The sequence below is a fragment of the Actinia tenebrosa genome, unplaced genomic scaffold, assembly GCF_029948245.1.
Source record: "Actinia tenebrosa isolate PJP-AT-01 unplaced genomic scaffold, QUT_ActTen_1.0 PGA_scaffold17__23_contigs__length_9995812, whole genome shotgun sequence".
NCBI classification, from domain to species: domain Eukaryota; kingdom Metazoa; phylum Cnidaria; class Anthozoa; order Actiniaria; family Actiniidae; genus Actinia; species Actinia tenebrosa.
Genome location: NW_028292577.1, coordinates 9,404,741 through 9,416,978, shown reverse-complemented (window position 1 = coordinate 9,416,978; position 12,238 = coordinate 9,404,741). Strand labels below are relative to the sequence as shown.

General features: G+C 37.0%; 1 protein-coding gene across 1 annotated transcript; it reads right to left on the bottom strand.

Moving 5' to 3' along the window:
* Positions 1-188: 188 nt before the first annotated feature.
* On the bottom strand, positions 189-12,189 carry LOC116304910 (H(+)/Cl(-) exchange transporter 7). The gene is made up of 23 exons (XM_089032097.1): positions 12,015-12,189; positions 11,794-11,883; positions 11,615-11,677; positions 11,328-11,393; positions 10,637-10,769; positions 10,222-10,331; positions 9,741-9,821; positions 8,941-9,181; positions 8,460-8,635; positions 8,101-8,155; positions 7,300-7,360; positions 6,470-6,608; positions 6,043-6,136; positions 5,698-5,919; positions 5,376-5,503; positions 4,942-5,027; positions 4,677-4,722; positions 4,415-4,489; positions 3,532-3,624; positions 2,561-2,650; positions 2,170-2,253; positions 1,510-1,590; positions 189-718 (listed from the first exon to the last, which is right to left on the bottom strand). Exons 1-23 carry the CDS (start codon positions 12,084-12,086, stop codon positions 605-607), a joined length of 2,400 nt encoding a protein of 799 aa, XP_088888223.1. The 5' UTR covers positions 12,087-12,189; the 3' UTR covers positions 189-604.
* Between the last annotated feature and the right edge of the window lie 49 nt (positions 12,190-12,238).

Genomic DNA, 12,238 nt, shown 5'->3' with positions numbered 1-12,238 from the left:
ACAAACGAGCTGAAGAAGTTTTAGTTCCTCCGCCACAAGAACTAATTCCAAGGAAGTTCTAGAAAAGTAGACCAGCCTCAGCTGTAGCACAGAAGATTATTTAAAAACCCTATGTTATAAAAGAGCTAATCAGAATTAAAAACGGTCATAATATCAATTTGATTGATATAATTATCATTTTACAAATCTGAAAAATATAGCATTTTATTTGTATTTTCAAGCATTTTTCTGTAAGTTAGTTTTATAAGCGAATATTAAGAAGCTATTATATTAAACTGAAATGTTTTTTTAAAACAAATCAGTATAAATTGGTTACATTTTGCGATATTGCGAGCTACTTGCAAAATTGGATGATAAAAAATGATTGAATTTCGAAAAATGTTTTCGGCGTCGCGATTTTCTAGTCCAACGACGGTGAAAAGCCGACACTGAGTCAAGTGATCATCGATGGATTTGTGAATTCCCAATTCCGTCAGTGACCTTTCCTCGGGCTCCGCTTGGCCCTGTTTCGGTAATCACGTGATCTTGTCAATCACACGTTAATCACGAATAAGAGGTGGTAAATCTCGAGCTCAGTCTTAGTTCGCTAAGTCAGGTGATTTTTTTATGTATGTAAATCAGATGACTCTAAGACATGAACAACTTCGAGTCCAGTCTGTCCTCGGTGAGACCACATTCGGTATCGCGCGAGGTCTTTTCTGGTAGCAATACCCGTTACCTGTCAATCAAAGTACCATATTTGAATCATAGTAAAAACAGATCGTGCAGGTAGGGTGTGGTGGATTTGAACGTTGAATATTTTCAACATGCATCCAATAGACCCCTTGTAGCACTTTGGAATGCAGCTCAATTCGGAGGACATAACAATAGGTTTCCAATTCCCAAGAGATTGAAATTCTTTTGTTTTGTCCTCCAAATTAAGCGGCTTTGACGTTACATGCAAGGGGTCTATAGACCTCGTTACCTTGGGCGTAATGTTTTCTCATTTCAGACCACGAGTCATTCTCTCGAGAATATAATTCTTTGTTTGAGTTGTATCCAATGGCTTCTCATGCACAACCATTAAACAAAGAAATGATACTCTAGGGAAATGACACGTGGTCTGAAATGGAAAAACATTACGTTCAAGGTAAAGAGGTCCATTAGCCATTCCGACATTAAGGTGAAAATCTGTCGATTTGACATTGCAGTGCATTTAGGGACCGTTTTAGGAGAGGAAAAGCCGCCATCTTGAAAATTTGTCCCCTTAAACAGTCCCACAATTAATTACGATCCCAGCTCCACCCATTTTTTCCTCAACCTCGCGGTGGGTAATTACTGCTTATGCATGTGGCAAATTGCTCATGCAACGAGTGCTGAAAAATTCTTTCCCAAAGAATCCTTATCAACATTTTTGAGCTACACTGAAACAAATGTTCAAGTATTCAGTATGCCCACTGAATGCTTTTACAAGAGTTCTATTACAAAAATCATGACGTCATTCTGACGTCATGTTATCACGTGACTTACCCTGTTGTGATCATCTACTACTACTATGTGCCTCAGCCCCAGGGCCCTGAACAGACGGAAGACGCGTGGCAATGAAGAGCTCTGTAGAACAAGGAAACCGCTAGATATGAGATTGTTGACAAGCGTAACTAATAGTCATTGGTTCTCATCTGCAGAGAACAGACATGCTGCTTCACTCACATATATTATTATTATTATTAATTATTATTATTATTATCATCATCATCATTATCATTTATTATTATCATTATTATTAATAATTATTATATATGATGTTGGGTCTGAGGATCGAACCTTGATTCAGTGGTGAAAGGCAGCTATAAGCAGTGCACTTTTCTCATGTTCTTCCACGAGACATCTACCTCAGAAATCAACTTTATACTATATTTATAGACTCACTCGTATGTTCACCGGATTTGAACTCGTTGCCTGTCTCGTTGTTCGTGAGTAACTAAGAACAGCAGTTGTTCTATCAGTCATTCTGAGGTCGAGTAAAGGACTGGGTCTGTCAAGTTTCGCAGTGCATTGTGGGACTGTCAGGGGACGAAATAGAAGATACTTTGGGATTATCCCTTAATGCACTGCAATGCCGACTCGACCGAGTCTTCCTCAACCTCTGAACGTCTAATACTGTATAATGGATAATATTATTATACATACTTCTTGTACTGTGTAGGGGGCAGGATTCATAAACGGCGTAAGATCTATGTAGCACTCTCGTTCTCTTTGAGATATGTTGATATTCTGAGGGGGAAAGGGGAGACAATCTAATTAATGAATTATTTATAAATAATAAATAATAATAGTAGTATATATCAAAACCCAACTAAAACAAACTAACTCAGATTATTGGAAATTTGATTGACAGATGCAAACGAAAACCATAACATCTAAAATTGTTGCTGGTTGTCCTGGTCACTTAACTATGAAAATGGGTGTAATCAGTGAATAATGCATGGCGCAAAAAATGAAACCTTGCGTTCGAGTTGCGACCGCAAAGCATTATGGATGGAATGGGGGGACAAAAACAACCAAGTTAGAATTATCTTACTCTTATTGGAGGAAATCTTGGGTAAGCATCTCTGAAGTCTTTCAGTTGCAGGCCGTGTCTTCTTAAAGGTCTGTCAGAGTCACTGAATAACTGTGGCACAGAAGAAAGAAAAGATTGAAGCTGCAGAATGTACTGTGTATAGCACCATATAAGGGACTGAATTGCTGGTTTTCGATCATTCCCAAGAGAATGAAATAACAAAAGACATGGCAGCCATGTTGGAGGATATAACAAAAGAGACTAATGACGAAACTTTTGTTAAATTCCTCCAACATGGCGGCTGTGAAAACCATCAATGTAGGATCCGTACAAGCCAATGAAAAAAGGCCATGTTCGAGATATTTATTTAGAATTCTAGCACGATACCAAATGTCAAACCTCAAATAGATCAGTAGTGTAGTACTGTATAGATTCGATTATAATGTTGTTGAGTAGCCAACGGACTAGTATTTCCACTTTAATTTTCTCATTATTGCCGAAAGGTATGAACGTCATATATTGTACATTTTTTTATTCCTAGCAATAAATGTACTCAGTGATCCACGTGTTCTTATCATACATGAAGTACAATAGGACTAAAGCCTTGCAATCAAGTCTGAATTTCCAAGAGGACATTTGGAGGACATGTGGAGGACATGTGGTTCCTCACGAGGCCGAACTCCAGTTAATTACTTTCAAATATCAAGTACATTATACCTTCTGTTTGAGTAGGATGATCAACTGTGATCTCAAAATATCAAGTACATTGTACCTTCTGTTTGAGTAGGATGATCAACTGTGATCTCAAAATATCAAGTACATTGTACCTTCTGTTTGAGTAGGATGATCAACTGTGATCTCAAAATATCAAGCACATTGTACCTTCTGTTTGAGTAGGATGATCAACTGTGATCTCAAAATATCAAGTACATTGTACCTTCTGTTTGAGTAGGATGATCAACTGTGATCTCAAAATATCAAGTACATTGTACCTTCTGTTTGAGTAGGATGATCAACTGTGATCTCAAAATGATGCCACGAAATACCCCGAACGTAGGCTGTCCAGTATCACTAGAAGAATGATCCTGAAACAGAAGGAATGATTATGATAAGTTTATCATCAACCTGGTTTCTTCCTTTACATTTGTTATGGTTGTTCTTCTCTTCTCTTTTCTACTCCTTCGATTCTTCCTTCATTGTCTTCCTATCTGCCACTTGCATTGATCAAACATATCTCCCTCTTTTTTCCTCTCCTTTCCCTCACATCACCTTCCTGTCTTAACTATTTTCTGCCTTCTGTTTCTTTCTTCTATCGTCTTCCTCCCACTACCTTGATTTCCACCTCCTCTTCTTCCTATCCTTATCCTCCTCCCACCCATGCATTCTTCTTTGGGTGAAGATTATTTATCCATAGAAGCCACTTACTATTATTATTTCGATTAGATTAGATTTTATCACATATTGAAAACCAGTAGTATAAAGTTTGTAATGCGCATGTGAGCATCTTCCAATGGAACATGAGAACATGTGCAAAAGAAATATTGAATTATTATATATTATTTATTGTTATTCTCATCCATGTACCTCTTGTTGTTTAACTGGGAAGCCTTCTCAGTACTTTTCTTTTATCATCTCCCTTGCTTCTCCACTCCACTCCACTCCACTTCTCTCCTCCCTATCCCTCTCCTCCTCCTCCCACGCATTATTCATATTCTCATCCATGTATCCCATAGTCTATGTGAATACCACCTTTCTTTTATCATCTCCCTCCCACTACCTTGCTTCTCCACTCCACTCCACTCCTCTCCTCCCTATCCCTCTCCTTCTCCTCCTCCCATGCATTATTTCCATATTTACTGTAAGCCATTTGAGTACCTCTTGTTGTTCCACAACTGGGAAGCCGTTATGATGTGACATGCCATCCTTCAACACATCCACTATCCTACCAACCTAGTTCAGAATTTTCAACGAAAAAAAAAAATCTTGATACCTGAAGCATTCTGTTCTAGGGTGAGTGCCCAATGCACTAGTTTCGAATACCCTGTTTCTCTGGAGTTTGCCTTGGTGTAGGTTTTTTAATCATATGTTTACTGTTTCTAGTCAATCCATATTTTTGTTTGAATGATGTTTTACATACCTTTTCTTTTGTTTTGAAACAAATTACAGGTGTGCTCATAATATCTCTAAACAAATAAAAACAATAGATTAAAACAAATAGATGAAGGTTTGAAAGAGAAAAAGGAATGAAAGAGACAGGAAAATGAAAGACAGGAGGAAAGATGAGGGAGTATAAGATAGAGGGCCAGAGAGAGAAGACAGAAGCAAATCAATGAAGTTCCTGTTAATAAAAGGCTTTTTCAATCACTGAGTGGAGTCAACATTGAACAAAATACAGTACATACTTGGCAAAGACTTCTGAGGCCATAACAGGAGGTTCCCAGCCTAGGAATGGTACTCCCTGTAGCTTGATATGAATGTCATATATACCCTGTATTTACAGAATAGATCCAGCAATATGAATATGATAAATATAACTAATACTTTGGAATGGCTAAATTGCAATAATTATAACTGTCTAAAGAGTGGATTCAAAGCAGCGATGCTGTGACTTTTATTCCCCAAGAAAGAAAATTTATGTTTTGAATTGCTCTGCCACACCGCTGTCATCACAAAAGCAATATCAATGACGTTGGATGAATCCAACAAAGCTTAATATATCAACCAACATGGCAGTAAAGATTTTTTGATCTCATTTCTTTGGAAAGGTTGTAATTGTGAGGAAAATATAATTTGATAGTCTTCATGTATTTGATGAACTGATGGTTAGTCTACTCACCTCATTAAAGAAGTCTCCTACGAACTTAGCTGTCATCAAAACAAGCATCATAGGCATACCATAGGTGATGTTACCTGTTGCTTCCATGAGGATGACAGTAAGACTGAGGGTCATACGTACTACACCACCTAGCATGACAAATAAAACAATATTGATACACCCTCAATTCATGGTAATCCAACTCCTCTTAGTTACTGCTGCTTTCTCACACAATCTTTAACATTTGGCTTGAGTATCTCGGAATCTGAAACTATGATTACAAAATATGGGTGTTGTAATTTGTTTGAAAGTCAGAACAAATTATTCTATTCCATGTACTCACCCAGAGTAGCTGCAGCACCAATGAGAGCATATCTTCCAGGGTCCACCCATGTCCCTTTAGGAAATGCCTTGTGTAAAAGCACCCCAAATAAACGTCCCCAAGATGCCCCTGTGAGAATACAGGGCACAAATAGTCCACTAGGGACGTAGAGACCATAGGTCCAGGTAGCCAGGAGAAAATATATTGGGAAGAAAGATAGAAGGGAGATAGGAGTGTACGACTCTGTAGAAGAAAGACATGAAGTTAAAGTCAGGACAATAAAGTTTGAGATATAAATACCAAGTGTGGCGGTAGAATTGACACAGCTAATTAGCATGGTAAGAATCATGCAGACCAACTATTTACCTGGTTGCAAATGGAAAAGATTCTTGATTGATTCTTCAGGGGTACTGAATACTAAAGTACCCATAGCACTGTATTCTCCATCATTACAGAAAAACTGCCAATGCAATAATATTATGAAAACACAATGAAACACAGGAAGAAAGGGTGGTGTGCTCACTATCACACTGTGAGTAGCTGGAGCTGCTCATTTATTTAATATATTTATATTCATTGATGAAATATATTTTTTTCTCTATCACCTAAAAAGTGATATCTTCACATGCGAAGATATCCCCTCAACACTTGAAGATAATATCTGTATCTCCACATGGCCATGTTATATCCTCTATTCTTTATCTTCATCACCAACCCCCTTTTAGCCCCTGATAATATCAAAAATGTGGTCACCATGGTAATGCTTGTACTGTTTCTACAGTAATTACAGTACCTGTAGAGGATCTGTAATGTTGGCTGTGCCCAGAGGTCTGCAGTCATTGTGAAAGTAAATAAGGACAAATGCTGTGGATACTGTCAGCGTTGCCACAATGCATGCTTCAAGTACTCTCATCCAATTCTTTTTGACATACCTATAAAAAAAATGACCAGCATTGTATAATAATAATAATGATAATACAATATTTATATAGCGCTATTTCCTGAAGCTCAATGTCTTTCACATAAAACAAAAATCACAATAGAATGATAAACTGATGAGATTAATGAAAGTAGTAATGAAGATGATGTTGATTATAATGATGGTGATGATGATAATAATAATGGATGATGATGATGATGGTAATAAGGTTTTAATGCTGATGGTAATGTTAATGATGGTGAGGATGTCTCGATGATGATGATGATGATAATAGTGGATGATGATGATGATGGTAATAAGGTTTTAATGATGATGGTAATGGTAATGATGGTGGGGATGTCTTAATGATGATGATGATGATGATGATCATCATCATCATGATCATGATGATCATTGTAGCAGTAATGGCAAAGAAAGCTAATGATAAATTTGATGCTGATGGTGACTGTTGCCTGCCAATAAGTGTCAGTCATCGGACAAATGTCCAGAAAAAATGACCACGACTGGTAAATGATTTGCCTTGGCTGGACGTTTGACCAGCCACACTTGGGTTTTGACAGTTCAAATATTCTTCAGGCCTGACAAATAACCTAATTGTCAAAATAAAATTGCAGCCTTGATGATGATGATGATGGTGGTGGCAGTTGTGAAAGTGAGAATGATGAATTGATTGTCACACTTACTGCATTCTGAATAGAGACAGGTGATGGTTGATAGCATTAAACAATGCACCAAGAAGACCACCTAAAAAAATAAAAAATATGTAACAATATTTTCATGACATTATTCACTTAACATGATGGTGGGAATCTATCAATTTTGCTCCACACACTCAAACATACACTACATTTACAACATTTACATCTTGAATAAAAAAGAATGCATGAACTTTTTTCTAAAAAAATAGTTATACATCTGATTTCAAGTTTAACATATTCCTATAGATTTGATTCGTCTTGGTGTAATGTTTTCCCATTTCATACCATGTACACATCATTCTTGAGAATAAGATTTTTTGTTTGAGTTGTATACATATTCACGTTTCTTTTCATGTGCAATCGTTAAACAAAGAAATGATACTCTAGGGAATGACATGTGGTCTGTATTGGGAAAATATTCCATCAAGAAAAATTTCCGGGGTGTACTCTTGCCCATTTAAGGTATGGATGTGCCGCTGAGCCCTCTCAACCCTGACCATGTTCCAGAGTAAAATCGCTGAAATTGATACCCTGTTCCAGAGCAAGGTCGCTGAAAACCATACTCTATTCCAGTATTGTGAAAATAGATACCCTGTTCCAGAGAGGAGAGAGTGTGATTTCATATACCCTATTCCAGAGCAAGCAGCGATTTTATATACCCATTTCCAGAGTAGAATCACTGAAAACCATACCCTGTTTGGCGGCACCTACCCGTATAGCCAATATAAGTGACAACCCCCTCCCCCCCCAGGGGAAAACATTAGTTCTATTACTTTACATGCATACCTATCACTCCCATGATCATAAAAATTGGTAACTCATAACCATAATATGGACTTCCCTGGAAATAAAAATAGATAAAAAAGCTGAGTACACAAAGACCCACGAGTGATGATAACTAGTAGAGTACTAGAGTGGACACAGACCCAGGTGATTTTGCTTCTCTCTCTCTGCTTCTCAAATGAATTAGCCAATCAGCAAACATTTAGTTCATAGCCCAATATTTCCTAGTTCCAGGATTTTGATAAAAATCTTTTACTCATAAATAAAGAAGGTAAAATTCATGCATGGAAAGATTCTCCAAATATCTTTAAGAAATAGCATATCATAAAACCTGCTGGCACTGACTTAACAAGATTATCTACCTCAAATGATCCAAAGTTAATAAGGCCAGGGTTTGATAGATCACCAGGTTGACCTTTGTAGATAGACAAAACAAGATTGAGAGTAAAGGTGGAGACCATGGAGGCAAAGAACATACGCCAGGTTAATGACTGGTTCCAGAAACTAGCGCCCTCCTCTAAACTAAATAGAACACCACCTACAATGTAACGGTAGAAAAAAATTTTTACTTGGTATAAGATTAAAGTAATTAACAAATAATGCTCCATTCAGTAATAAAGCACGCAGGAAGTTGCGTATCATGAAAGAAGTGTAAGGAGAAGCACGAACCATAGGCAAGTGCTTCTGACACTTCTTGATTGCTTACAGTGCTTCCTAAGTGCTTTATTAATTAGTGTTGGTCTTGCCATGAATCTATGACACCCCAAATAACAGGCAGGATGCCCAACTGAGCAAACTGGTTGGAATTGATTATCTTAAGAGATTATTAAATTATCCAATTACCTATAGGAGCACCAAAGGCTGCAGCAACACCTGCAGCAGCGCCTCCAGACACAAAGTCTCGTTTCTCATGATCAGTCCTGAAGTACTCAAAAATTTTCAGGTCCTTATTGAATGTTGTTGACCTTCCCTGGGATACCCCTGCTGCAATAACGGCACCAGAATGAATCATTGGCCCTTCCTTGCCACATGCCAGACCTCCAGAAACTGAAAAGATGACTCCAACGACTTTTGTAAGAAGAGTCTACGTAATGAACAGAAATGAATTAGTTAATAAATTAATATGAAATAATAGAGATTTTTCCAGGTTCTCCGGTTTTCCTCCCTCCTTAAAAATCAACTCCTAAATTCCAATTCGATCACCCAATGAGGGCCACAGGTTTGTTAGCCACTGGCTATTAAGTGCTACCCTTATGAAAAAAGGACATTTTATGTGCAGAAGATCTGTTGATATTTCCCCATAGAGTGTGATGAGAATATCCAGGAATTCCAAGCATGACATCATTCTTACAACAGCACTAAATATAACCTTATCCCCAGGCTACTCCCTCAGCTCTCTCAAATTCAAAATGGCAAAAGGCTTCACAGCTGACATACATACATACTTATCTGACAGTTAAATCACAGTTTGACGTCATGCAATAGAGCGAACACAGTAGCCAGGGGAGGCTAGGCTGAATGTAGCAGCTGTTCAACAGACAAATGCCTCTGAGGCCAGTCCTCTTGACTAGTCACATGTTGATCATTATCTTTGGTCAGCGAACAGCCATTAATTTGATACAATACATAAAACAATGTCATACCTTGAATCTGACAACATGGGGCACCTTAACACCATTCAGATAACACTTTATTTGTGGTATACCACTGCCCGCAGCAACTGGCTACAAAAAAATCATGTAATCTTAGAAATTTGTTGCCATACATTTTCAAAGAATACAATTCTCTTTCTGATAAAGCATTTTCACATGACATCGCAGCCACCATATTGGTGTGCCTTTGACAATAAATTTGTCATTAGTTAAACTAAAAAATTCTTTTGTTAGGTACACTAATATGGCCGCTATCTCTATTGTCAGTCAACTCTCTAGAGACTGAGTGAAAATGTTCTATAGTAGGACCTAGCTTCTAGTGAAGTCTGAGAGCATTCCTCCCCCCCTGACTTTTGGAGACCCAATATTCAAGTCTAAACAAATTATGATCAAATGTGTTAACCATAAAATTTATCACATTCAGGCCATGATAAAGAGGAATATATATATGAATCTGACATGATGTACTTACCTCCAAATATGTTACCAACATTGCAGCAATGAATACAAACATTACATCAATAGCTACCCACAGTGCATAGGGAGCTGCAATACAGTGTTCACTAGTACACTTTTCAATATCTATTTTATATAACAGTCAAGGAAAACTTTTCAAACAATAAAACATATCAATTAACTGCAATGACCACCTATAGCAACACTCTATGGTACAGAAGGACTATCAACATACACCGAATGCATTTGCAGATATTAGGCAGAGTTACTCTCCATTGCCTTCAAACAATAACTGGAGAATCTGGGGGAAAATCCTTAAGTCAAGGGAGAAATCTTGAAAAACCAAGTTCAGGAACAAACCAGAGACCCTAGAAGTGATAAGCAAATGTACTACCACTATGTTACCCTCGATTCCTAAATGTTTTGGATACAGTTTTTGATGTTTTTATATTTCCATCCTGACAACAGACTAATGCAGATATCAATAGCACATGCTATGAGAGCAGTGATGACTGCAATGATGAACATTACAACCCATCTATTGATGTTGGTACGAATTATCTCCTAAAAATACCAATCAAAGGTTTATCAGATGTAGATCAATAAACGTGGCATTCAATATGATATATGATATAATGTAAAAGGAAGTTTAATCAAAGATAAAAATGGAATGTCTTGTTTCAAAAATGAAAACTTGTTGCAAAGATATTGGAAAGATGAAGTTGCTGGTGATAATGATTAATGATGATAATGAAGTTGATTGATTTGAAGTACATGTAATTTATAATAATACTGTATGATGATGACAACGATGATGACATGATGATGACAACGATGATGACATGATGATGACAATAAAGATGATGCTCATGTGACATGAATAATAGTGAACAATGGACTACTTCGACGATACAGCAACCAAGGTGATAGAAATGCAATCTTAATTCATCTTTTGACGTATAGTATTCTTTAGTGGTGAGCTGTTGATATTAATGGCCATCATTAATGTAACAAAGCTATATTTGACCCTTGGAAGCCCAATAATGCCTTGCAATCCAAGATCGGCCAGCATATCCTCAAAGTAGTCCATTAGTATCACATAATTAAAACAAATAAACATACCTCTCCTGTATAGGATTTTATTTCTTTTAAATAAAGTGTATTTTCTGGAATATCGTAATCTAAACTCTGAAATAAAAAGAGGTAAACTTAACACTTGAATCTTCTAACTTTCAAATGGATTTTATGAGTTTAAAATTCGTTTTGAAATAGTTAAAAGTAATGAAAAAGGCATAGATACATGGTATATTCTTTATTACTATAAAAACCAAAACTCAATAAATTCACATGACTTCAACGTGACTCAACCCTGAAGAGTTTCACTTTTACTTTTATTTTCTTTATCCTACCTCGTATTTTGCTAAAATTTTCTGAAGACTTTCATGTCCTCCAGAAGACCGATTAAGCATCCCCTGTCATAACAATGAATAAGGAGTTTCAGCAAATAAATGGAACGTGAAAAAGGAATTAAGCTAAATAGTTGACTTAAGAAACAAAACATGGCGGCATAGGGGCGCAAGAACATTACCTCAAAGTCTCTATTAACTTCTAATGAATTGCCTGTACTCTCGGACTCAGTTCTTGTTCTTTCAAATGTCCTATCATAGTAGTCCCGGGGCTTGAAAAATCAAGAAGAAGAGAACAATGAGGAACAACAGATTTGACCGTCTACTTTGGAAAAAAAAACTTGGAGTTGTTCGTGACGTTCTATTTGAATGCTTAAAAATTTATCAATTCTTAAATTCTTACCCTACTCTGGTCCAAAAGCGGAGAACTTTCAGACGTCATCTCGGGGAGGTTTATAGAATTATTCGAAAGCATGCTTTTGAGTATGATTTTTTGGTTATGTTTGTTGAAGAGGACAAGCGAGTGCAAAGAAAAGCTGAAACTGTTTCCCTGTCAGCCATAATGAATTTGATTGACAAGTAAACAGGGGTTATGAAAACACAGGGAGCCCAATTTAGATAAAATTG

What these genes read in the sequence shown, in the direction of transcription:
- LOC116304910 (XM_089032097.1), bottom strand. Translation starts at nt 12,086, where the DNA reads ATGCTTTCGAATAATTCTATAAACCTCCCCGAGATGACGTCTGAAAGT. An exon ending in TAGGAGACTTCTTTAATGAG is followed by an intron (nt 5,028 to 5,375) that starts GTGAGTAGACTA and finishes CTGTAAATACAG; the next exon opens with GGTATATATGACATTCATAT. An exon ending in GTTTCAAAACAAAAGAAAAG is followed by an intron (nt 4,490 to 4,676) that starts GTATGTAAAACA and finishes ATTCTGAACTAG; the next exon opens with GTTGGTAGGATAGTGGATGT.